This window comes from Ctenopharyngodon idella, chromosome 12 (genome assembly GCF_019924925.1).
Source record: "Ctenopharyngodon idella isolate HZGC_01 chromosome 12, HZGC01, whole genome shotgun sequence".
Lineage (NCBI taxonomy): Eukaryota > Metazoa > Chordata > Actinopteri > Cypriniformes > Xenocyprididae > Ctenopharyngodon > Ctenopharyngodon idella.
Window position 1 is genome coordinate 14,438,779 of NC_067231.1, and position 22,688 is coordinate 14,461,466.

Here is a 22,688-nt window from a genome sequence, read left to right on the forward strand (position 1 = left end):
ACGTGTAGCCAAGTATGGTGTCCCATACTCGGAATTTGTGCTCTGCATTTCACCCATCCAAGTGCACACACATAACAGAAAGTACTGAACACAAACACACACCCGGAGCAGTGGGCAGCCATTTTTACTTTGGCATCCAGGGAGCGATTGGGGGTTAGTCAGTTGTAGGTAATGAAAGTGGAAGATTGCGCTGTTCATTTACTCCCCCCACCTACATTTCCTGCCGGTACCAAGACTCAAACCCATGACCTTCAGGTTACAAGTCAGACTCTCTAACCTCCATTAGGCCAAACAGCCCCCTTAATGGGAAACATATCAGAGTTCAAATGAGGACAATCTGTTGGTGTGTGTCTAGCTGGCTCATCTGTGACCAGGACAGCAAGTCTTTGTGGTGTACCGAGAGCTGTGGTATCCAGGGTAATGTCCGCATACCAGCATGAAGGGCGAACCACATTCAACAGGAGTAACTGTCAACGCAAGAGGAAGCTGTCTGTAAGGGATGTCCAGGTACTAACCCGGATTATATCCAGAAAACATAAAACGACAGCTGCCCAACTCACTGCAGATTTAAATGCACACCTCAACTCTGTTTCCACCAAAACTGTTTGTCAGGAACTCTAGTCAATATTCATAGTCAGGCTGCTATAGCCAAACCTTTGGTCATTTCAGTAGTGCCAGCAGAGGAAATCTTGGGCTGTAGTGTGGACAATGTAAAACATGTATTGTTCTCAGGTGAGTCCACCTACACTGTCTTTGCCACACCTGGGAGAGTTACAGTGTGGAGAAGCCCCAAAGGGGCTTAACTCCCAGACTGTTGCGTGCCCAGTGTGAAGCATGGTGGTTTGGGCCATAATATCATGGCATTCCCTACTGTGCTTGATGGGGCATCACTGCCAAGGACTACCAAACCATTCTGGAAGACTATGTGCGCCCAATGGTTCAAACATTGTACCCTGAAGGATAATGCACCAATACACACATCAAGACTAGTGACAGAATCGTTTGATGAACATGAAAGTGAAGTTTCACATTTTATCTCCCATGGTCTGCACAGTCACCAGATCTGAATATTATTGAGCCACTTTGGGGTCATTTAAGGAGCAAGTTTTCCTCCACCAGCATCACATAGTGACCTGGCCACTGTTCAGGAAGGAAATGGCTCAAAATCCTTCTGGCCACTGTAAAGGACTTGAATCTGTCATTCCCAAGATGAACTGAGGCTGTATTGGCTGCAAAAGGAGGCCCTAGACCATACTAATAAATTATTGTGGCCTAAAATCAGGTTTCAGTTTCATTGTCCAACCCCGGTATTTTTTTCAGGATTCATGGATGAACAGAAAGTTCAAATGAAACAGAAAACTTATGTAACATTATATATGTCTTTACTGTTACTTTTGATTAATTTAATAGTTTTTCTTTCAAAAAAGAAAAAAATACCCCTTTTTATTTTTAACAACAGTGTAGATGATGTGAACAAGATAAAGCAGCACTACATTTTATACATACAAAGACATTTTTAATGATGTCACAGCACATTTTACATCATACATAAAGTGCCATTATAAGCATTTTATTTGAATGGAAAACAATGGCATGAGCACATGTTGTCCCCATCTCCCTGAAAAAGAGACGTGGGGAATTAGATTGTCATGGCAAAAGAATCTATTCATCTCTACAGTATTACAAAGCACCCTGTGTATGGACATGTGGAATGTTCCTTTTAAGTTGTAGTATCTGATTTGAGTGTCTAATCTTTTTGAAGTGTTTTACACAATGTGTTGAAGATTGTTTTTTAATAAGTGAAACTGAATAGAGTTGGATCTGAAGATAACCTGAGATGCATTAGACTTCCCTTTGTGTAATCTGCTCCCTCTGTAAACAGTTTAAGGCCATATTAATCCAATATCAATCAAAGATTAATTAACTTGCCAGATTTAGAGACCTTCACCTTTCTAACTATTAGCATTTTCTGTGTAAAAGTACATACAACCGTTTTGTTTAACAACACAGTTTTTGGTAGTTGACATTTTTTTTTTTACTACCAACACTCACCTGTTTAATTTTCTTACATGTGGTCTAGGATTCAACGAGTCTAACCTTAACCGTTTAACAAGAAAGAGTGTTAAGAGCAACCATTTAAGGTAAGAGACTGACAAGTGACCGTTTTGGTAACTATAGGAAACTAACACAAAACATCCAATTACTGTGGTGCCATGCTATACTGTGATACACAGGAAACAACTCATCTGTCACTATGCCATTAAATATGTAGGGAACGGTTAAGCAGGGGCTACTGGTGTTCCTTCTCTAAATCTTCAAGTACATGTCATGCACTAAATAAGTACATATGCACCCCTGTGTTCAAAAAATCCAGTTGGTCAAACAAACATCTTTTTACGGTGACCTGTAATGTGTGGCGGACATTTCAAACGATCACATGGCTGCACGGGAAAATCACATGGAAAGAGAGAAGAAGTGAGGATGACAGGTGATGCACAAGGAGAACACATCACTAAGAATTCCATAACTTCTCACTTTCAAGTCAGAAAACAGTACAAAGTAAAAGAAATAATCAACGTATAAAAAATTCATCAGAATCCCAAATACCAAACAAAATTCTCTGCGTAGTGTTTAGTTGTCTTGTGATATCCCTGTGTGTGTTCTTTTCTGCTTCTCTCTCGATGGCAAGAGTCCAGCGGTGTGTGTGTGTGTAAACAAAGTCTGAGCAGTGTGCTTTCATGACTGGTTGAGTGCAACTCCATTTGCTGCTCTTTAAAAGGGTCCCTGATTGAACCTCACATTTCCCTCCTGAGCATGAACTTGAGAAACCTCCAAAAACAAAACAAAAAACCTAACTAAAACAACAAAAAAGCGATCCAAAACATTCATCAGTTATCAGACCTCCACGTCTGGTGGACTTCCACCTCCTCTGGCACGACCAATAGGAGTTCACAGTTCTTCCCTCGAAGCTGGTGACGCAAGAACTTCCTGCGAAATTATCAGAATGACAGCTAGAGATAAAACAGACCTTTGCGTTAAAACCGACCGCTACTTTCTCACACCTACCTCAGTTCATCAGCTGTTCCGATAGCATGAGGACTGCGCAGTTTGGAGTCCAAGTTATAGTAGACTCCTCCCACTTCTCGAACTCCAATCCAGTGCTGCCGCTTGAGGGGCAGTCGCAACGGCCCCCAGCGCAGATTGGATGGCACATTCAAAATGAAACCAGTGACATTCGGCAGTGCAATGCTGCCAACATCCCTGTGGGATAACAAATACATAGGCCAAAAAAATGAATATCACATTAATGGCCCACCTATTCATTTAATAAACAAAAATAGATTAAAAATGCAATTCACACATACAATGACTCAAATGCATCTCTTCTATGATGACCATGTTTTTAACTTCTGGGGCATAAAATTAAAGGGACAGTTCACGCAAAAATTAAGATTCTGTCACTATTTACTCGCCCTCACTAAACTTGGTTTCACTTTATTTTGATGGTCCCTTTAACACATTCTGTTGACTATAAGTTGCACCTACATGTCTACTAACTCTCATTTAGGTATATGGTAATACGATATAAATCACAATAATGAACATGCACGATATTATTATCGTGGGCACTTCAAAATACTGTCAATATTTATTACGAATTATTCAAATTTTTAGAATGCATTTTAAGAATACTTTACCCATCAACCATTTAAAATGCACAAAACCGCTGTATGCTGCGTCAAAGAGGCACGCACTGATGTAAACAAGCCTAATGTGCATGATCAGCGCATGGCGGAACGAGTGAAGATGACGTGCTGAATGAAAATGCATATTCGCTCTCTTGACAGCAGACGGCACTGATAGAACAGCAGAAACACAGCGGTTACCCCGGTAACACCCATAAACAGCTATCTTTTAGTATTTAAATGTTTCAAACAGCCATTGAGATTTTTGTATTCGCAATGGTGCTCATCACAGCACCAAATACTTAAAGACTTAATGCTATTTATTTTCAAATGTAAACATTTTTATACTTTAATCTGGACTACAACATGCCCTAGGTTTTGTTTGCATATGTTCGGATTCTGTTCATTCATACTTTACAAAAAGGCTTCGTTAGTTAACAAACTGACAATGAAAAAAACTTCTAAAGCATTTATTAATCTTAATGTTAATTTCAACATTTAATAACACATTATTAAAATCAAAAGTTGTAGCTGTATTATTTAATGGAGCTGAGCTAACATGAACAGTTATTAAACCTTTTTTTGCTAATTATTTCAATACCGTGATAATACCGTATACCATGATAAAAGCTTCACTAATTATCGCAACATGAAAATTTGATACCATCACATGCCTACTACTCTCAGAGTGTTAGTAGAGTATTAGTAGACTGGTAGGGTTAGGGTTACAATAAGCTTACATGAACTTGCAAAATTACTTACAGTCAGTAGAATTTCTGTTGGGGGACAATCACAATAAATAGTTAGCAGATATTAAACAGACTATAAGTCTACTAATACTGTAATGAGATTTAGTAAGCATGTAATTGCAAAGTTACTTATAGTCAACAGAATGTTTCAAAGGGACCATAAAAAAATAAAGTGTTACTCCAAACTTTTATGACTTACTTACCCCAAACTTTTATGACTTGGAGCATAAAAGAACATATTTTGAAGATATTTGGTTCCCACTGACTTCCATTGTATGGACATAAAATTACAATAGAAGTCAATAGGAACCAAAACTGTTTGATTACTATTATTTTTTATTTTATTTTAATTTTATTTATTCATTTTTTTTTTTTTTTTTTTTTTTCTGTGGTCATTTAAAAAAGGGTGATACAACACTCCTGGTATCATAATGAAAAAAAAGGAGTTTGCCATTTTTTTTAGTTTACTTTATTAGCAGAAATGCTTCACTGCTTTATTGTATGAAGAATTTTTTGTCTGTCTAATCAAGTCAAGTGTTGCATAAGTCAGGAAATGATATCATAGAGAGGAACCTAGCAGTTACTTTGTGTAAAGGTCAGCAAGTCTCTTAAAATATCAAATATTAGGCAAAGTTTACTTCAGGGCAGGCAAAAAATATCATGTGGTGCAACTTTTCTTGAAAATTATTTTAAATGTTTTTCAAAACCAACAGGAATTCAAAGAGCACATTTCTTGGCACATGTGATTTAGACCAGATTTTTTGAAAGATTTATAACCACAACAGTATAATAAAATACCTTCTCTTGTCCCACCAAACAGCCTCAAACCCACGGGTCTGCAATGCAGCCATGATGACATTCACATCATAGTTACCATTACCCAGCATGTTTTTCTTGTGGGGTGTGACCAAAGTGCTAGGAGAGAGCCTGAAAAAGAAAGAGGAAGCAGAAGTATGCACACAAAAAAAATCCCAACATTAGACCACTTCAGATGTAAGAATACATCTTAGCACTGACCTCTGGTAGATGTCCTGAAGTGCATCACGGCTGAATGCTGCTCCGTCCTGGAAGACATTGTTTAGGGCATGCAGGGCGCACAGCTCTCGATGCTGCTTTTCGTGATAAATGGTGGGAGGTTGTGACGAGGTGGGGGGCGTTCCAGCATTTGGCCTATCCTCTAGCTCAGACCCACGTCCACCGACGGCTTCTCCTTTCTGCTTGCTGACCTTCCATGGCATACAACCCAACTCCTGAAAACCCCCAACCCCCCTCCCCTTACCAGAACATGGAGTACTCCCCATTCCTGCTGCTATGTCACCACTATCATCTCCACAGCAACCTCTCAGCTGCTTGGGATGAGTGGCAAGGGGAGGGGAGTTTGCTACTGGGATGAAAGGTGAGCCAGTGCACCTTGCAGTGAATCAGTAAAAAATAAGCACACGTGGAAACGGACTACTTCTCAGAAGCAGACTCGACTGTGTCCTCTTTCTGTGTTCTTCATGTTGTTATTGCACAAAGACTTGCTGAGCACCATAGTAACCACTAGGGCAGAGAAGTTCTTTCCATTTTGGCTGACACCGGGGTGGAAAAGACAGCTTGACTCGTACAGCTGACCGGGACTAAATGGGTCAGCAGTGCAGGACCCTGGCAACTGCCATAGAAGACCACTGTGAGAACTGCAGAGATAACCTTGGCTTTAGAGAAAGAAACACAACAAGAGACTGATTATAAATCAGATTAAAAAAAAAAAAAAAAAAACAGCAAATGCTTCAGTACGGAACATTAATTAGCGTTTAACCGAGTGGCAAGTCTAAACAGGACCGCTTTTGACACCTCAAAGGCTAATGTGCAGTTGTGCCCAGGATGACTGCATTGGGAATGGCTGTACAAAACTTCCTGCCAACTGACAGGATGGGTGTATATGACTTATTAACAGACAGAAACGATACTCAACACTTCTTACCCAAGTTTAACGAGATATTTTAAGACATGCCATATTTCTCTTTGAGCTTCTCAACTACTGCGTTCAGACCAAATTGACACTCTGGCTACGTGCTACTCGTGATAGCAACGGATAAAACGGCATCTTTCAAAGTCTCAGTGTAATCATTCCCAGTACATACCTCTGTCTGCACACGATATGTTCCAGTCTAGGTTGCTTTCGTTCCTCAAACTTGGTGTTTTCGCGTCCACTCCTTGAGTTGTTTATTCCTTTGTCTCTTGTACTTTTTCCTTGCAGCTCTCTGGCTCAACGTGAGCATGCGCAAAACGTCATTGGCTTTCCGCTGGCTTGCGTCACGAGCAGGTTGCATCCCATGGGACTGTCAAACACGCCTCGGTCGCCCACATTAGGAAATTAATAAAAGACTATATCTTTTTGGAAACATTAATTATCCTTTTTTTTCCCCCAATATAAAAATATTTTGGGATTGTGTAGGGTCTGTTCTGTATAAACAGCCCACTAGGTCTGTGCCTTATTGATTAGCAGAAAATAAGATCCAGACATCAACATTTACATCTGTTGTAATTTCAAACATCTGTGGTAAATGAGTAGTCACCCTTCTGTTTGTTTTCATTTAGTGCTAATGAGAAAACAAATGACAATGCCTGATGACTTCATTCCAGATGTACTGGAAGCCCACAAACTAGTAACTGTTTAATAGTTGCATAACAAAATAATAAGTATCAGATATATTTGCATGCCTAGGCTGGGGATGGACGGAATCTGTATTTTTCTTTTGACTTAAAACAAGTTTAACAAAGCTGAGAGAGAACTAAACAAACTAGTTACTGAAATCATAATTAAATTAGCTGAAATAATAAATAAAAACATGCAAGAGAATGGATTGGTAAAACTGCATGAAGGACAGGCACTCAATTTAACAGGCATAAAATCTGTATTCTACAGTACCAACCTCCTTAGTATCAATAATCAATAATAATAAAAGTTTTCATACTAATTCAAAAGTTGAACAAATGTGTATTTTGAGGTGTTCAATTTGATTAATTTTCTTCCTTTACTGTAATGTATTAAATCATGGCAATACTGGCTTAATAAAGTTGAAGAATAAATAGCAAACAAAGTGAAATAAAATGCTTAATGCTGTCAAAACTACAAAATTCAAGCTTTTATTGCATATGTTATGATAACAGTCACAATGCTGAACGAAATTATGTGTGACGTGCCCTAGATAGGCAAGACTGACTCAAAATGAGAGTGACTTAAAATGTGCAGACATACAAATCTTTCTGTATTTATGTTATGAACAAGTATGTAATCAAGGTGTCATGATTTTTTCCCCCCAAATACGGGCAAGGCCTTAAGAACATTAGCTTATTTTGAGAGCTGCATGGTCAGGGCATCTATTAGCTCCTGTTTCTTGGTTCCTGTTGTACGTATTCCAAACTGCTTGCATGCATCTTTTAGCACAGGAACTGTCAGTTTGCCCAAGGTGCCCTTTGCGATATGGTTTTTCAGATCTTCTTCAGACATCTCAACTTTGGGCTTCTTTTCAGCACCACCACCGCTAGATTCGGCTGTACAAAAGGATGAGACAATTCAAGTCAAGATTCTTTCAAAGATTCTGAAAGTAGTGGCACTGCTACTAAAAACAAAAAGGCTAGTCTCTGGAAGTTAGCATACAGAAGTAATACAGTCATTTTCAATGTATACTGAACTGAACCATGCTGCTCTGTCTTTGCACCTGCAGTATCCCACAGTTTTAAGTTTTATATTTCATTAGGCATGTTATCAAAAGGACAAAAAAAAGAATGAAATCCTATTTTTCCCCATTCAATATAACTATACAGTATAATAATAGAATTGTTAAAATATTTTATTTTATTATTATTTAAATGAATTAAACCAATAAAGAAATATATTACTATTGTGATAATACTATTATGAAATAAATAAATAAAAAGACAAGTATTTCATAATTTTTAAAATCTTTTTTTATTTTACAGAATATTTATTTAATTTATTAATATTTATGGCTGTTTTGCTTCCTTTCCTTTCAAAGGTTAAACTACATAGCTTTAAGAGACCTTTGAAAAGAGGGTTAGCACATGCTGCAATTTAAAATGCATGTATTGAGCGACCAGAGATGGAGTTTATGTTGAGCAGCATTTACTGTGAACCGAGCTGCTCCAAGTCACTGAAAACTAGCTCAGCTGTCAGAAGCTAAACTATACATGCAAGTAATAAATGTATTTGAAAACAGCATTTTTTTCAATGGATCATACTTTTTAGGTTGAAAAATATGTATATAAAAAAATAAATAAATAAAAAAATTCACATTCCTCATTCATGCTTTATATCAATATAAAATCATCTGAAATCTCACCAGGTTTGCGTTTAGCTGCAGGCTTCCCTTCTGGGTTATAATCAGGAGGATAGACTAAATCTTTGAACTCCTGAACCAGTGGGCCAAGACGATCATCTATCATATTTACCTTGGGCACTGAGAGAGCATAAAGAGTATGAGAATGTTGTAGGATAAAATGATAAAAATGATCTATTTAAAACAATCTGAACGTAAGAAATACTTGTCAGATCCTCAATGGGCTCAGGTGCAAGCATATCAAGAGCCAAAGCCTCCAGATTCCTGTAGTGCTGCTGCAGCATTGGGTTTTCAAATGCATCACTCCTGTAAATACAGAACACTTGTAGTACAAATCAACTAAAACTCCATGATTGAAAAATGCAATTATACCGTGCACGACTGGTAGAAAACCACACACCTGTATTTAAAGCGGAGCTTATGCACAATCTCTTTCATCTTGTCCACCTGCTCATCAGAGGCTGTGGGACCCTCGTGAGCATCCAAAGTGCGTATGTCATCAGCAAAGGGAAGAAATATCGCATGGAAGCCTAAAATATCGGATCCCACAATTTGATATTACTATTTGATATATATAAAAAAATCAATTAGCCATACAGTTGAATGTAACATGGGCCTAACTTTGGTCCTGGAGGGCCACTGTCCTGCATAGTTTAGCTCCAACCCTAAACAAAGCTAATCAATCTCTTCAGGATTACTGGAAAGTTACAGACAAATGAGCAGTGTTAATTTCGTTGACGAATAATTTTCATCAACAACATTTTTTCACGGACGAAAACGAGACGATGACTAAATAAAAATGCGTTTTGAATAACTAAAACTATGACTAAAATCTACTCTAATTTTCGTCAAAGAATAAAAACGAGACAAAAATGATAGAGAGGGACGATTTGGGAAGATAACCAGTCAGGACTGCTGTCCTGTGTGGAAGATGCGCGCATTTGAAGTGTAACGTGCTGATCTAACCGCGGGAAAATTGGCACATCTGACTGCTTCGCAATCAATGAATAGCGCACATTTATGCCAAGCGATTGTTTATGAGCTAATGTTGATGAATTATGACAATGTTTACTACACAATGTTTATATGGTAATATGTTTTAGATGGTTGTAAGAATGCATATTTTTATCTCCTTCATCTGAACTTAAATGAGCAGACTGCTACAGTGCAGACTGAAGATAAGAGTCACAGTGTATTATAATTATTATTTTTTCCTGGTCATTATTGTTATTTTGTTTACACAATAAACCATATTAAAATTAATTTCTGTTTAATTCAGAGTAAACTACTGTATCTTCTGTCACAGGAAGGAAAGGCTAAGAACATTATTTGACACATTATTCAATATATTTTACAAGTATAAGGATTATTATAGTTAACTAAACCTAAAACCATAAAAAATCTTCATTACTTGAAATAAACGTTAACTAAAATAAAAAATAAATATATAAAAAATGTAAACTTATTTTATTTCATCTAGTTTCCAAGCTTTAGCTTAACCTGATGTACTAAAATAACTAAAACAGAAATAAAAAACTATATAGACATTTAAAAGCAAAAACTAAAAGACATAAACACACAAAAAATTACTAAAACTTTTAACTAAAATTACAATGAAAGCAGAAAAACTAAAAATCAAATCTAATTAAAATTTTAACCAAAAACTATAATAGTACCTCAATGATAAGTGTGTCAATCCCTGACAAGTACTGAATTGAGCTCTCTTTCGTGTCTTTTTGCACTTGAACGGTCAAAAAAACGTCCACTTTGGCGAGTAAAGTATAGTTGGTTGTCTTACATGAACATAAACAGTTTGGAGAATATCAGATGTATGTCATTGTATTGGATCTGTGTATTGTTAGAGAAATGCTTACTTAATACATTATAATTGACCTAAAGTAGATTTTAGTGTAAGTAAAATCTACTGTAGATTTAGTCGACTAAAATCTTGTGATATGTAGTCGACTAAAATCATATGATATTTAGTCGACTAAAACTAGACTAAAACTAAAACAATTTCCGATGACTAAAACATGACTAAAACTAAATGGCATTTTAGTCAAAAGACTATGACTAAAACTAAATCAAAATTTGCTGTCAAAATTAACACTGCAGATGAGTTTTTATCAAGGTTGGAGCTAAACTCTGCAGGACGGCGACCCTCCAGGAGCGAAGTTGCCTATTCCTGGTGTAAATTAACATATCTGACAGTCTTGACTGAAATTACCTGGAGGTGTTGCCTGAGTTTGACTCTGATCCAGTTCTTCTCTCTGGGGAACCAGTGCTACAAACCTAGGTGGAGTGTTACGACGAGGAATGTATCTGCACAGTGCAAATACATTTTTCTCACTGCACTTCAAAAGCAGAGCTGTAAACATACAGGAGCTCCCTATAATAAACAAAAGAAAAATAAGGAATGGCACATCTGCTTTCCAAAATATGAAAATAAACTGTTAAGAAAATATATGGGTTGAAGTGAAAGAGATGCTTAGACATCAACAAATGAAGACCTGCCTGCTATCTGCTCTTCCTCAGGGTATATGAAGAGTGCGGGTCGCAAATGATGGTGCAGTTTGAGGCGGTCCATGGGCTTAAACCCCATCAGCACCAAACTTGGTTCATCAAACTTCTTAATCTCATCCACCTCATCCTTTTCCATCACAATCTGTTTCTTCCCATAAACCTTTATAGTTCAGTATTAAGTTAATATGTATGAGAAAATATAGTAACTTTTAAGTAAAAGCATCACATACAGCAAATAAACCTTACAGTATAGCTTTGTTATTGATTTTGATTCAAAGTGACATTTTGTTATGGGGTTAGAATTGTTGCATTATTCCAAATAAATAGATTTCTGCCTGGCATTCATTTGTGAATCGCTTGCTGCATTTTGAAACATTTGTAGTGTCAAAACATGCAGACAATTCCACAAATAAGTGGACTCCACCCACCGTCTACTTAAGCCAATCAGATAACAGCCATTTGCGCGGACCAATCATTGCACACTCTCACTCCAACCAATCACGATTTGCTTTACAATCAGGCGGTCTTTCCCTGAAATAACTTTGCTCATTCATCTGCATTGGCTCAAATAGGAATTATAAGGCCTATAAAATTGGTACAGTAAAAGATGTTTAAAATTTGGATCTCATTAGACTGCGTTTCAAGCCAAGCCACAGTATATTTTATGAGCCTCTGAAAATGCCAGAGAAACAGCGCTTTACATCTCTGTTATGGTAACAGCACATTATGGAAGCGTCACGTTATTCAAGATAGAACAGAAAAACACCAATAAGTAGCTGAATAATGAATAACTGGATTCAACCTTGTGATAAACATGCTAGTTTGTGTAATAGGTGAAATTACTCAACAGCGTTTCCCACTTCTTCAGTCAAGCAGCTTTAACGACACACATAAGCAGCTCCGTGGATCTAACAATTTATAGAGCATTATAAATAGTATTTTAAACATTAAATACATGTATTATGATTCCCTTTTGTGTTTGTAGAGAAGATAGAGGTGGGTTCTTTTTAAATGTGTGACAGGTTGTTGCATTGATATCATTTGGTATTATACAATGATATTATGTCCTATATTTGTCACCGTGATTGTGCTTTAAAAGGCCATTGTGCCACGTCTTACATCGTGTCTACCCTGTGCGAGGCTGTCTATGGACGCGTCAAAGCGAATGTGTGAATCATTTGTCCTTTGTGTAAATTAGAGCAAGTGCATGTAGTACTTCAGAAGTAGAACCGGCATCCGTTTACTATCAGTGAATCATCATGTTGTGCTGCGTCCAGTCACAGTATCACTGATTATATAATATAATGGGTAGCATACTATTTGCTTTTGGCACAGTCGTGCCGCTTGTGTTCGGTGTAGAGAGGGTGTTACTGATCATGATGCTTAGGATCTATGAATGATCATAATTTGTGTATAATCCTTGAGTTTATCCTTATGGAAATATAAAGAAGCCTTAAACTCCAATAATCGGGGTGTTTTAACCACACAAACAGCACTTCAGCTCAGTTTGAATAAAGCGCCCATAGAATACAGTTCCTTTCAGTGGTGCAAAATGAATCTGTTCCCGCCCCGAGTGTAAAGCCAAACGTGATTGGTTGTAGCAAGAACGTGCTACAGCTGGTCAGTGCAATGTGGCCGTTATCTGACTGGCTTGAGTAAACGGTGGGCGGAGTCCACTTATTTGTGGATTTATCTACACATCTTGACGCTAGAAGTGTTAAAAATCTACAAATGCCTGCAGGGATCTACAAATCCACAGAAAGCGATTACTTATGAATGCCAGGCAGAGTTGTGTTTGTGACATTAAAATGACATTTGCAAATAAAATGTGTTTTTTTATTTTTATTCGTGAATTTTATTAATTCTTGTGAAACTCTACATTTATTTGTGGCTCCTAATGTATTTATTTGTGAATCTGATTATTTATTGTGAATCTTTTTACATGTATTTGTGAATTTCAATCTATTTATTTGGAATAATGCAACAATTCGAACCCCATATCTAGTGCTTTACCTGTGCCCTCTTCATATCATTTGGCAAAAGTATGCCCCCGTTGTGGGTGTGGAAGTAGCGGGTTTTAGTGCGCACAGGTTCGTTAGTATCTCTGTAAAGTCTGACGGCAGGAGGTTTGGTGGCAGTCCTGGCCAACACATATACACCGACTGCCAGATTGACACCTTCTCCGAGCGAGAATGTTAACCTTGAAAACAAATAGGTGTAAATCAAAGAACTGCATTCTGGAGCCATTTTGTCCAAGAAACAATGTTGCATTTTTCCCAATGTTTAAAAGGATTAAAATCACCATGAAATTAATTTATTTTCTGGAATAATGCAGTGTTTATGATAAATGATTTATCTGTAAATGTTTTTTAATCATTTAATCATCAGAGCAATTAGCAAATGACAATGATTCCAACGATCCAATCAATTCTCAATATACAAAATCAAATCCCACCATCCATTTTTTTTCTCGTTTGAAAATAATTTTTGTTTAGATAGGTCACAGTGGGAAAGAATTTGCAATTCGGATTTTTCTATTTCATGCCGACTATAAATTGATTTTTGACATGCCTGAAGCAAACTGTATTAAAATCCATTCACAAACACTACAGAAAAATATTAGCTGCTATACACATTTTTCCCTTGCATGGACATGCAAAAAGCTCCAGCAACCCTGCATAAGACAAGTGGTTTGGAGAATGAATGGGCGTGGTGCAGTGCATTTACCTGCTTTGAGCTCTTTTCTTCAACTCTTTAGCTCTGACCCTCTTCGTCAAGTCCTCGAGTTTCCTACAGGGCTCAAGCTGGATGCCAAGCTCACTTTCATCTTCTGGAGGGCTTACAATATCACAAAAGAACAGGGAAACATCAAACCCTCCAGGCTTTGTGAGGTGCATCAAGTCTATGACCACACCTGAGGAGCAAACAGAAAACAGGCTATACAATGTCCATCATTCACCACGGAATCTGTGTCATTTTCCCCTTCAATTCAGCCTACCTACCTGTCTCTTTAAGGTCAGAAGCTTTTGTACGAGCCTGTCTGTCTTTAGCGGCGTCTCCTCCGTGAGGGTCATCTCTGCATGTGAAGATCATGAGGCGCTTGTGTGACAGTCTCAACTTGATGTCACTGTAAAGGTTGGAGCAGCACCATAGAGCCTCTCCGAGGGAAGTTTCCCCACTGCCCAGGATCTTTTCAGCCAACTGAGCTCCTTTCTCACCCTGCAGTTTATCAATATCCTGTACACGCTGAGCTCCTGAGAAGGGAACAATGAGATAGAATCACCAACAAATACGCAATCTGGAAAGCATAAAGAGCGAGTTACCCACCAGGAGAATCCAAGTCGTGGTAAATGTAGACATGCTTGAAGGTGTTTCTGGGGTTCTTGCTCTGCTCAGTCCCATAGAACACCAAAGCAACCAGATCTTTGTCACTGCTTATGATCTTACTAGTGTACACACTGCGCACACACTAGATACAAGGGAGAATAACGTCTATTAGAAATGCACAGGAATTAAACACAGGCAAATACTGTGAAAACAAAGGATAATAAATAAACAAAGCTTTTTACAGTTAGACTCACCTGCATAGTCATGTCAAAATTTGATGGCTCTCCATCCTCACCCTTGATGAACATCTCTTTGGATGCATCAACCAAAAACACCAGGCTGTCACGACCACTGATTTTGTAATCACCTATTAATTTATAAGTTACAAAGAATTTATGATTACATCTTAATTTCATACATGGAAGTTTAATGGAGGACAAAACGAGCAACTTATATTGATTCAATTAATGCAGTTAGCTGTGCTAACCCCCAGAATCTTCCTCGTCCTGCTCAACTTCATCGTCTTCGTTTTGATAGTACTCTCCCCAGTCCGCCATTACTCTTTGCTTTCTCTAAGAACCGTGTCAGTGTTGCTTTTTAAATACAGTTGGGGGGAAAAACAAAACAATTTTTCTTAAACTTAGGATCAGGCACTTTTCTCTTTTGAGCAAGAGAACTTTGTATCCCTACCGCCCATGCAGCCAGTGCGCCACAATTTGAGTGACAGCTGCACTAGCGTATCAGAAACGAGTATTGAATAGCAAGAACCAATGGCAAGACAAAAGCGAAGTGACTGGTTAATCCAAGCAAGAGGAAGTAAACAAACGTTTCTGAGAACCGCTTTAGCAGTTTAACAAATACTGTTTAAAGTGTTTATATACGTGTTTACCATTTGTAATGGTACTCTGAAGCCAGGATTTAAAAAAATATTAAATTTTTTTTTTTTTTAAATTAAGGGGGTCATACTGGCCGTGAACGAATCGTTCTTTTCACTCGGATCTTTTCTATGAATGTATTGAGTCGGTTCTCAAAAAAGGTCTGACGAGTGAACCGACAAACTTTCCTTTCGAACTTGCCCGACGTAATGGGTGAGCATTTGGGGTGTATTCCGGATTTGACTAGGGCAAAAATAAACGCAAATTAGGTAGGTAAATTACTATATGGCTGCAACAAACTGAACTGGAGCTGATTTCCAATACATCCCTTATTAATAAATGTAATCGAAAATCGACAATAAACAGACATATGTGCCATATATGTTTTTACTGAAAAGTATTAGAGCATGTTTATGCCACGACGGGATGTCACTTAATGATGTGTCGGGGTTTTGAACCAGTTTATTTGAAACGAACTGTTCAAACGAACCGATTCGCGAAAATGACTAGTTGATTCAGTGTTGGGCATGAACATCGTCATGCGTGTTTTAGTTTGCCATCTAGCGTTTTGGAGGATATTACAGATGTTTGGTAAGTTACTGTATCTGTGCTGCCATTGGTCGGTCCCCCAATGAATAAGCACATTTGTCACTCACGACCGGTACCAAAATATCTTGAGTCACTGTGACGACGTCGCCTGTGAACGCTGTGTCGACTTGTTCATAATTTTCTTGAAATAATTTAAACCCACAACAAACGCGTCCTTGTGTGAATGTTTAATACGATTATTGGAATGTGAGCCAGCAAAACAGTGAAGTTTGGTTTTTCGAGTTCAGTCAGAGCGAGAAAAAACTAAGTTTCAGTTTGCTAGCAGTAGCATTTGGTTTTTGTTTGTAAACACACGTTTGTCTAAAGTCGTAGCGATGGCTGATGGAAGTTCTTACAACGTGAATTTGTACATTTATGACCTGTCAAAGGGACTGGCCCGTCAGCTGAGTCCCATGATGTTAGGTGAGTTATCAGCTTGCCGGATAAAGTTGTTGTTAGGATGTTGGCGATGCTTCTAGAATAGAGCTTCATGTTTTTGTGTTGAGATTTTTTTGTTAATGACAAAATATGATATTTTATACATTTTAGAGTAAATTTACTTTATTTAAATAACCTTGTCACCTTTGGGAATATGTAAAGAAATGACTGACAACAATTCTTCTATATCTAAACTGACAGGAAAGCAAGTCGAAGGAATATGGTGAGTATTTTTAACGTTTTTGCAAACCTTGCTACTTTTTTATCAGGCAGCAGAATTAGATATACATTGGGGTCCAAAGGTCTGAGACCAACTCTAGTGAAAATGCTTATGTTTTGCTTTTTTCTTCTAATTTAATAATACTAAAAATGATTAAATGAAACAGTTGTTATTTGAATGTATTGTTCTTTGATTACTTAATGAAGGCACACATCAGTAGTGGTTTATGGGGAAGAGTTTTTCTTTGGAGGAGGGGGCATCACAAGCTGCTATCCGGTAAGAAATGATCAGTGGATCTTTATGCATTAAACTAGTTTATTGCTTAAAGTCAACATGAAATCAAAATGGACGATTCTTATTTTTTGTGGAATATTGCAGTATTTATTATAAATATATAAATTACTATTTTTCAGTGTGCATCTTTTTCTTTTTTCTTTTAAAAATTCATGTGTCCTCATAAATTTTAATCAAAACTTCCCCTCCCTCTTGCAATGTCATCTCTTCTTTTTTGTAATGGCATGTTTTAGTCAGCATAAGGGCAGGACAACCTGTCACTCATATGAGATCACAGCAGTTAGTAAATAGTAAACCACAATGATCCAACGATTCAATTAATTCCCAATGGACAAAATCAAGTCCCTCCCTATATTTTTTCTTGTTTGAGAATCCATTACACTCAGATATACAGTGGGTACGGAAAGTATTCAGACCCCCTTAACTTTTTCACTCTTTGTTATATTGCAGCCATTTGCTAAAATAATTTAAGTTCATTTTTTTCCCTCATTAATGTACAAACAGCACCCCATATTGACAGAAAAACACAGAATTGTTGACATTTTTGCAGATTTATTAAAAAAGAAAAACTGAAATATCACATGGTCCTAAGTATTCAGACCCTTTGCTCAGTATTTAGTAGAAGCACCCTTTTGATCTAATACAGCCATGAGTCTTTTTGGGAAAGATGCAACAAGTTTTTCACACCTGGATTTGGGGATCCTCTGCCATTCCTCCTTGCAGATCCTCTCCAGTTCTGTCAGGTTGGATGGTAAACGTTGGTGGACAGCCATTTTTAGGTCTCTCCAGAGATGCTTAATTGGGTTTAAGTCAGGGCTCTGGCTGGGCCATTCAAGAACAGTCACGGAGTTGTTGTGAAGCCACTCCTTCGTTATTTTAGCTGTGTGCTTAGGGTCATTGTCTTGTTGGAAGGTAAACCTTCAGCCCAGTCGGAGGTCCTGAGCACTCTGGAGAAGGTTTTCATCCAGGATATCCCTGTACTTGGCCGCATTCATCTTTCCCTCGATTGCAACCAGTCGTCCTGTCCCTGCAGCTGAAAAACACCCCCACAGCATGATGCTGCCACCACCATGCTTCACTGTTGGGACTGTATTGGACAGGTGATGAGCAGTGCCTGGTTTTCTCCACACATACCGCTTAGAATTAAGGCCAAAAAGTTCTATCTTGGTCTCATCAGACCAGAGAATCTTATTTCTCACCATCTTTAGCAAACTCCATGCGGGCTTTCATGTGTCTTGCACTGAGGAGAGGCTTCCGTCGGGCCACTCTGCCATAAAGCCCCGACTGGTGGAGGGCTGCAGTGATGGTTGACTTTCTACAACTTTCTCCCATCTCCCGACTGCATCTCTGGAGCTCAGCCACAGTGATCTTTGGGTTCTTCTTTACCTCTCTCACCAAGGCTCTTCTCCCCCGATAGCTCAGTTTGGCCGGACGGCCAGCTCTAGGAAGGGTTCTGGTCATCCCAAACGTCTTCCATTTAAGGATTATGGAGGCCACTGTGCTCTTAGGAACCTTAAGTGCAGCAGAAATTTTTTTGTAACCTTGGCGAGATCTGTGCCTTGCCACAATTCTGTCTCTGAGCTCTTCAGGCAGTTCCTTTGACCTCATGATTCTCATTTGCTCTGACATGCACTGTGAGCTGTAAGGTCTTATATAGACAGGTGTGTGGCTTTCCTAATCAAGTCCAATCAGTATAATCAAACACAGCTGGACTCAAATGAAGGTGTAGAACCATCTCAAGGATGATCAGAAGAAATGGACAGCACCTGAGTTAAATATATGAGTGTCACAGCAAAGGGTCTGAATACTTAGGACCATGTGATATTTCAGTTTTTCTTTTTTAATAAATCTGCAAAAATGTCAACAATTCTATGTTTTTCTGTCAATATGGGGTGATGTGTGTACATTAATGAGGAAAAAAAATTAACTTAAATGATTTTAGCTAATGGCTGCAATATAACAAAGAGTGAAAAATTTAAGGGGGTCTGAATACTTTCCGTACCCACTGTATCTCACAATAGGGAAAAAAAGACTATCGCAACTTCTGTTTCATGCTGACTTAAAGATATCTGCAAGTTTAAGGCTATGTCTAAGTAATAGGGCCTAATGATTAATTGTAACCCTTCATAATCATGAATTGCTCTTATGTTTCAGGGTGGTACTATTCTAGGCATGCCCGACACCACAGTGGACCTTGGAAACACCGAAGTTCCCCGGGACCTCTTTCTGGAATATCTGTCTTCGCTCAGGGAGTCTACTTACAGGTCAGTATATTTTTGCATTTAACATTTAACTGCAATGATAGTTGAAATTCAGTCGTTTTTTATCAGAATATTTTTCTAGTCTAATATTAAGAGACAAAATTTTGCAGATGTTGCTCTCATTATTTTTTCTATTTTGTTTTCTCAGAAATGACACCCTTTACAAATGAATATGTGCTTCCTCCTTTTCTTTCCACAGCCCTGAAAAATACCACATTTTTGAACACAATTGCAACACCTTCAGTTCTGAGGTTGCACAGTTTTTAACAGGAAGAAAGATTCCCTCATACATCACTGACCTCCCATCTGAGGTGCTCGCTACGTAAGTTTGCCCTTACAACTTTGCAATCAAATATGTCATTGACATTAGTGGTAGTATTAATAATAACTGGATTAAATTACATAATTTCTTTTCCACAGACCTTTTGGACAAGCGCTCCGTCCTTTTCTAGATTCGGTCACTATCACTCCATCGGGGAGCATGGGCATGAATGGATATGGCCAGAGGTAGATCTGGCTTCATCTAAGAATGTATTATTACAAGTCATAAAGAGTCACACAGTGCCTTTCCAGATAAGAAATCATGTAAACAAAAAATAGCTTTTATATCAAAGCAGGTCTTCCAGTTTCTGCTCAGTACCTTTTCATAAAGCGATAACTTTTCAGTCTATTGACCTTTTTAATGTTTCCTTCAGTGATCTGTGATGAATAAAGACAGACCAATTAGTCTGTATAGTTGGCTTTCCAGTACAGCATTTACAGCTGGCACACAAACTGCCCCTGTGGAATAGGAAATGTAAACCAAACCTAAAAATATTTTTTATAAAACTACAAGTAATATAAAGTAATATATAAATAGATTAAATGTGCCAAAGCAAATTGTGGCAGGATTACCCTCATCGGTCTGCAGGTGTCTCTGTCCTACCTCAACATGATCTATTACTTCAGATACTTTGAGAGTAATACAGGATGAGAATAAGGTTTCAAAAAATAAGCTATTGTGATTGATACTTATTTGAAGAGTCGAATGTCCCTCTTTATTTAGAGTCCCTTATTTATGTGTAAACAAATTAGACTATTCTTCTTTACTGTTAATAGAGGACATAATGTGCAGTACTCATTTTGATGTCTCATCAGATGTCTCAGTCAGTCTTTCAAAACATGTTAGAGTCAGTCACTTTCTTTGTACTTTGCTGTGTATTGATAACTTGCAACACAGAAAGTATCTAAACCTTACCTTTACTCTGAACAGTTAACCTTTATATCAATCCTATAGTGTCTTGAATATATTATATACTGCACTCAAGATGGTTTAAGGGGATCAATGTTATAGGAAGCACAATAGGTGTCATGAAATGTGCAAGTATCACTAGTAATGGACCCAGTGAGGAAGTTGTTGTATTTCTCAAGTCTTTTGACTCCTGTCATTTTTTTTTTTAAAAATGTGTTACTCTGGTTGTGATAAGAATGTAATACAGTAGGAATTTAACTCAGCTTTCTGATGGTAAATATTCAAACTCTCTAAAGTCCATAGGATCAGTGTAATCATAACAAACGCATTACAATGCTATTAAGCGATTTAATCTAAATTTTTAATATGTGTGCACAATTTCTAACTAGATATTTTATATATGATCAACATTCGTAGTAAAAATTTCCACAGTATGATTTATTTAAGTTCAGGTTATGCTGCCTGATGTATCTGTGCTACTGTTGTTCTGTAAATACTATTCAGAGCTCTTAATTCCTTTCTGCCTCAAATAAACCACATTTATGTATTTATGTCTGTTTAATATCACTGTGTCCCTGCTTGAAAAACATAAAGACATTATGAAAATCTAAAAAAAAAGTGGTGGTTTTGTTTTTAATTGTCAGGTTGCATGACTTTAGTAATACATATTCTGCTAAATGCATAAATATGCATATTGTAAGTTTTCAGGTGTAAATGTTACCATGGTCAACTAAAAGTGTTCTGTATGACTGATTGAATTTTAAATCTATTTAGCTAGCTTTAAGCAACAATGTTTCAGATAAATGTTACAATTCACTTAAAAACTTTACACGCAGAGACATGTACTGTAACAGTCTGCACTTTTAATGTTGCGTTTGAATTGCATCATCTTGCTCACATCCTCATCCTCTTATTAAAGATTCTTTATACATAGTGAAAATATGCTGATGACAGGTTAACACAGGCAGTCTTTAAAAATACAGAAAGAGTGCTTTGTACTCTATATCCATTTATTTGCTTAAAGTTTTCCAGCTTTGTCATTTTGAATTTGAGTCTTGTAAATCCACCAAATCAGATACAGAGTCTCATTTCTATGTCATTTATGGTTGGCATTCACATTGCAGTTTTCTTTTGGTAGCTGTCCACTCACACATTCCCTGACATTTATATGATTTCATGGGCCATGCCACTAATTAACCACTACGGCTTTTCAGCATGTGATCCTCTCATCCAATATTACTGTCACAAGCAGATAAAAAGATTTTACATCTAATCATGTGGGTAAAAATGTACTTTCAGAACCATTAAAATTAGAGGGAAGAAGGGCATGAGAGAGCGTGAGACTGACTCCATTGCTCATGAGATGAGCAGAGACATTTTAGAACATGCGTGTTTGTAGCATACAAAAATACATATATAAAACATAATCCTTAAAATGTACAGTAGGTGGTATTAAACTAATCTGACTGTTGATGTCTTTATCTGCAGCTCGGGCTGTGGTTTACATTGAAAAATAATCCGTTAAAAAAAAAAAAGTTTTTAATATAGTTGCATGAGCTGTAGGTTATGTTTGAGTTAGGTAAGGCTGGAATGACAGATTGTTTTAGTGCATTATACAGACACTGGTGCACAGTCACCCACAAAAACAAAAGAAAGCAGATTCTTCTCAGATCTTCTAAGTATGAAAGTAAATGATCCATAATCAATGTATTTCATGTAGCCTATGCTGCTGACCATTTAATGAGAAATAAAACAAAAGGATTCGCACAGTTAAAGGATTAGTTCACTTTCAAATGAAAATTACGTCAAGCTTTACTCACCCTCAAGCCATCCAAGGTGTATATGAATACAATCAGAGATATTTTAATAAATATCCTGACGCATCTGAGTTTTAAAATGGCAGTTAACAGGACCAACGAGTATGAGCTGAAGAAAGTGTCTCCATCCATATCCATCCATTATAAACATATTCCACACGGCTCCGGGGGGTTAATAAAGGCCTTCTGAAGCAATGCGTTTGTGTAAAAAAAAAAATTCCATATTTAACAAGTTATGAAGTAAAATATCTAGCTTCCGCCAGACCGCTTTCCGTATTCAACGTACGAAGAAAAGAATTAACTCAAGCAAGGTTAATTGCAAGATATTGCCACAAT

General features: G+C 37.5%; 3 protein-coding genes across 3 annotated transcripts; 1 reads left to right on the top strand and 2 right to left on the bottom strand.

Moving 5' to 3' along the window:
* Positions 1 to 1,494: 1,494 nt before the first annotated feature.
* On the bottom strand, positions 1,495 to 6,727 carry josd1 (Josephin domain containing 1). The gene is made up of 5 exons (XM_051915434.1): positions 6,559 to 6,727; positions 5,453 to 6,129; positions 5,234 to 5,362; positions 3,067 to 3,261; positions 1,495 to 2,988 (listed from the first exon to the last, which is right to left on the bottom strand). Exons 2-5 carry the CDS (start codon positions 5,734 to 5,736, stop codon positions 2,889 to 2,891), a joined length of 708 nt encoding a protein of 235 aa, XP_051771394.1. The 5' UTR covers positions 5,737 to 6,129; positions 6,559 to 6,727; the 3' UTR covers positions 1,495 to 2,888.
* Positions 6,728 to 7,548: 821 nt separating this feature from the next.
* Positions 7,549 to 15,359, bottom strand: xrcc6 (X-ray repair complementing defective repair in Chinese hamster cells 6). Its single transcript, XM_051915432.1, has 12 exons — positions 15,116 to 15,359; positions 14,883 to 14,995; positions 14,629 to 14,770; positions 14,304 to 14,555; positions 14,029 to 14,215; positions 13,315 to 13,501; positions 11,289 to 11,461; positions 11,006 to 11,163; positions 9,179 to 9,308; positions 8,984 to 9,084; positions 8,782 to 8,898; positions 7,549 to 7,972 (listed from the first exon to the last, which is right to left on the bottom strand). Exons 1-12 carry the CDS (start codon positions 15,183 to 15,185, stop codon positions 7,770 to 7,772), a joined length of 1,833 nt encoding a protein of 610 aa, XP_051771392.1. The 5' UTR covers positions 15,186 to 15,359; the 3' UTR covers positions 7,549 to 7,769.
* A 781-nt stretch (positions 15,360 to 16,140) lies between these two features.
* Positions 16,141 to 21,082, top strand: desi1b (desumoylating isopeptidase 1b). Its single transcript, XM_051915435.1, has 6 exons — positions 16,141 to 16,514; positions 16,731 to 16,752; positions 16,956 to 17,025; positions 19,198 to 19,307; positions 19,504 to 19,626; positions 19,725 to 21,082. Exons 1-6 carry the CDS (start codon positions 16,427 to 16,429, stop codon positions 19,813 to 19,815), a joined length of 504 nt encoding a protein of 167 aa, XP_051771395.1. The 5' UTR covers positions 16,141 to 16,426; the 3' UTR covers positions 19,816 to 21,082.
* Positions 21,083 to 22,688: the final 1,606 nt, after the last annotated feature.

Excerpts from the sequence above, each read along its gene's own strand:
- josd1 (XM_051915434.1), bottom strand. The coding sequence starts at position 5,736 with ATGGGGAGTACTCCATGTTCTGGTAAGGGGAGGGGGGTTGGGGGTTTT. Across the intron at positions 3,262-5,233 it reads GTTTGGTGGGACAAGAGAAG|GGATGTTGGCAGCATTGCAC; the intron begins GTATTTTATTAT and ends GTTATCCCACAG. Across the intron at positions 2,989-3,066 it reads GGAACAGCTGATGAACTGAG|GAAGTTCTTGCGTCACCAGC; the intron begins GTAGGTGTGAGA and ends ATAATTTCGCAG.
- xrcc6 (XM_051915432.1), bottom strand. The coding sequence starts at position 15,185 with ATGGCGGACTGGGGAGAGTACTATCAAAACGAAGACGATGAAGTTGAG. Across the intron at positions 14,996-15,115 it reads GGACGAGGAAGATTCTGGGG|GTGATTACAAAATCAGTGGT; the intron begins GTTAGCACAGCT and ends ATAAATTAATAG. Across the intron at positions 8,899-8,983 it reads GCCCATTGAGGATCTGACAA|TGCCCAAGGTAAATATGATA; the intron begins GTATTTCTTACG and ends ATGCTCTCTCAG.
- desi1b (XM_051915435.1), top strand. The coding sequence starts at position 16,427 with ATGGCTGATGGAAGTTCTTACAACGTGAATTTGTACATTTATGACCTG. Across the intron at positions 16,515-16,730 it reads GCTGAGTCCCATGATGTTAG|GAAAGCAAGTCGAAGGAATA; the intron begins GTGAGTTATCAG and ends CTAAACTGACAG. Across the intron at positions 17,026-19,197 it reads GCATCACAAGCTGCTATCCG|GGTGGTACTATTCTAGGCAT; the intron begins GTAAGAAATGAT and ends CTTATGTTTCAG.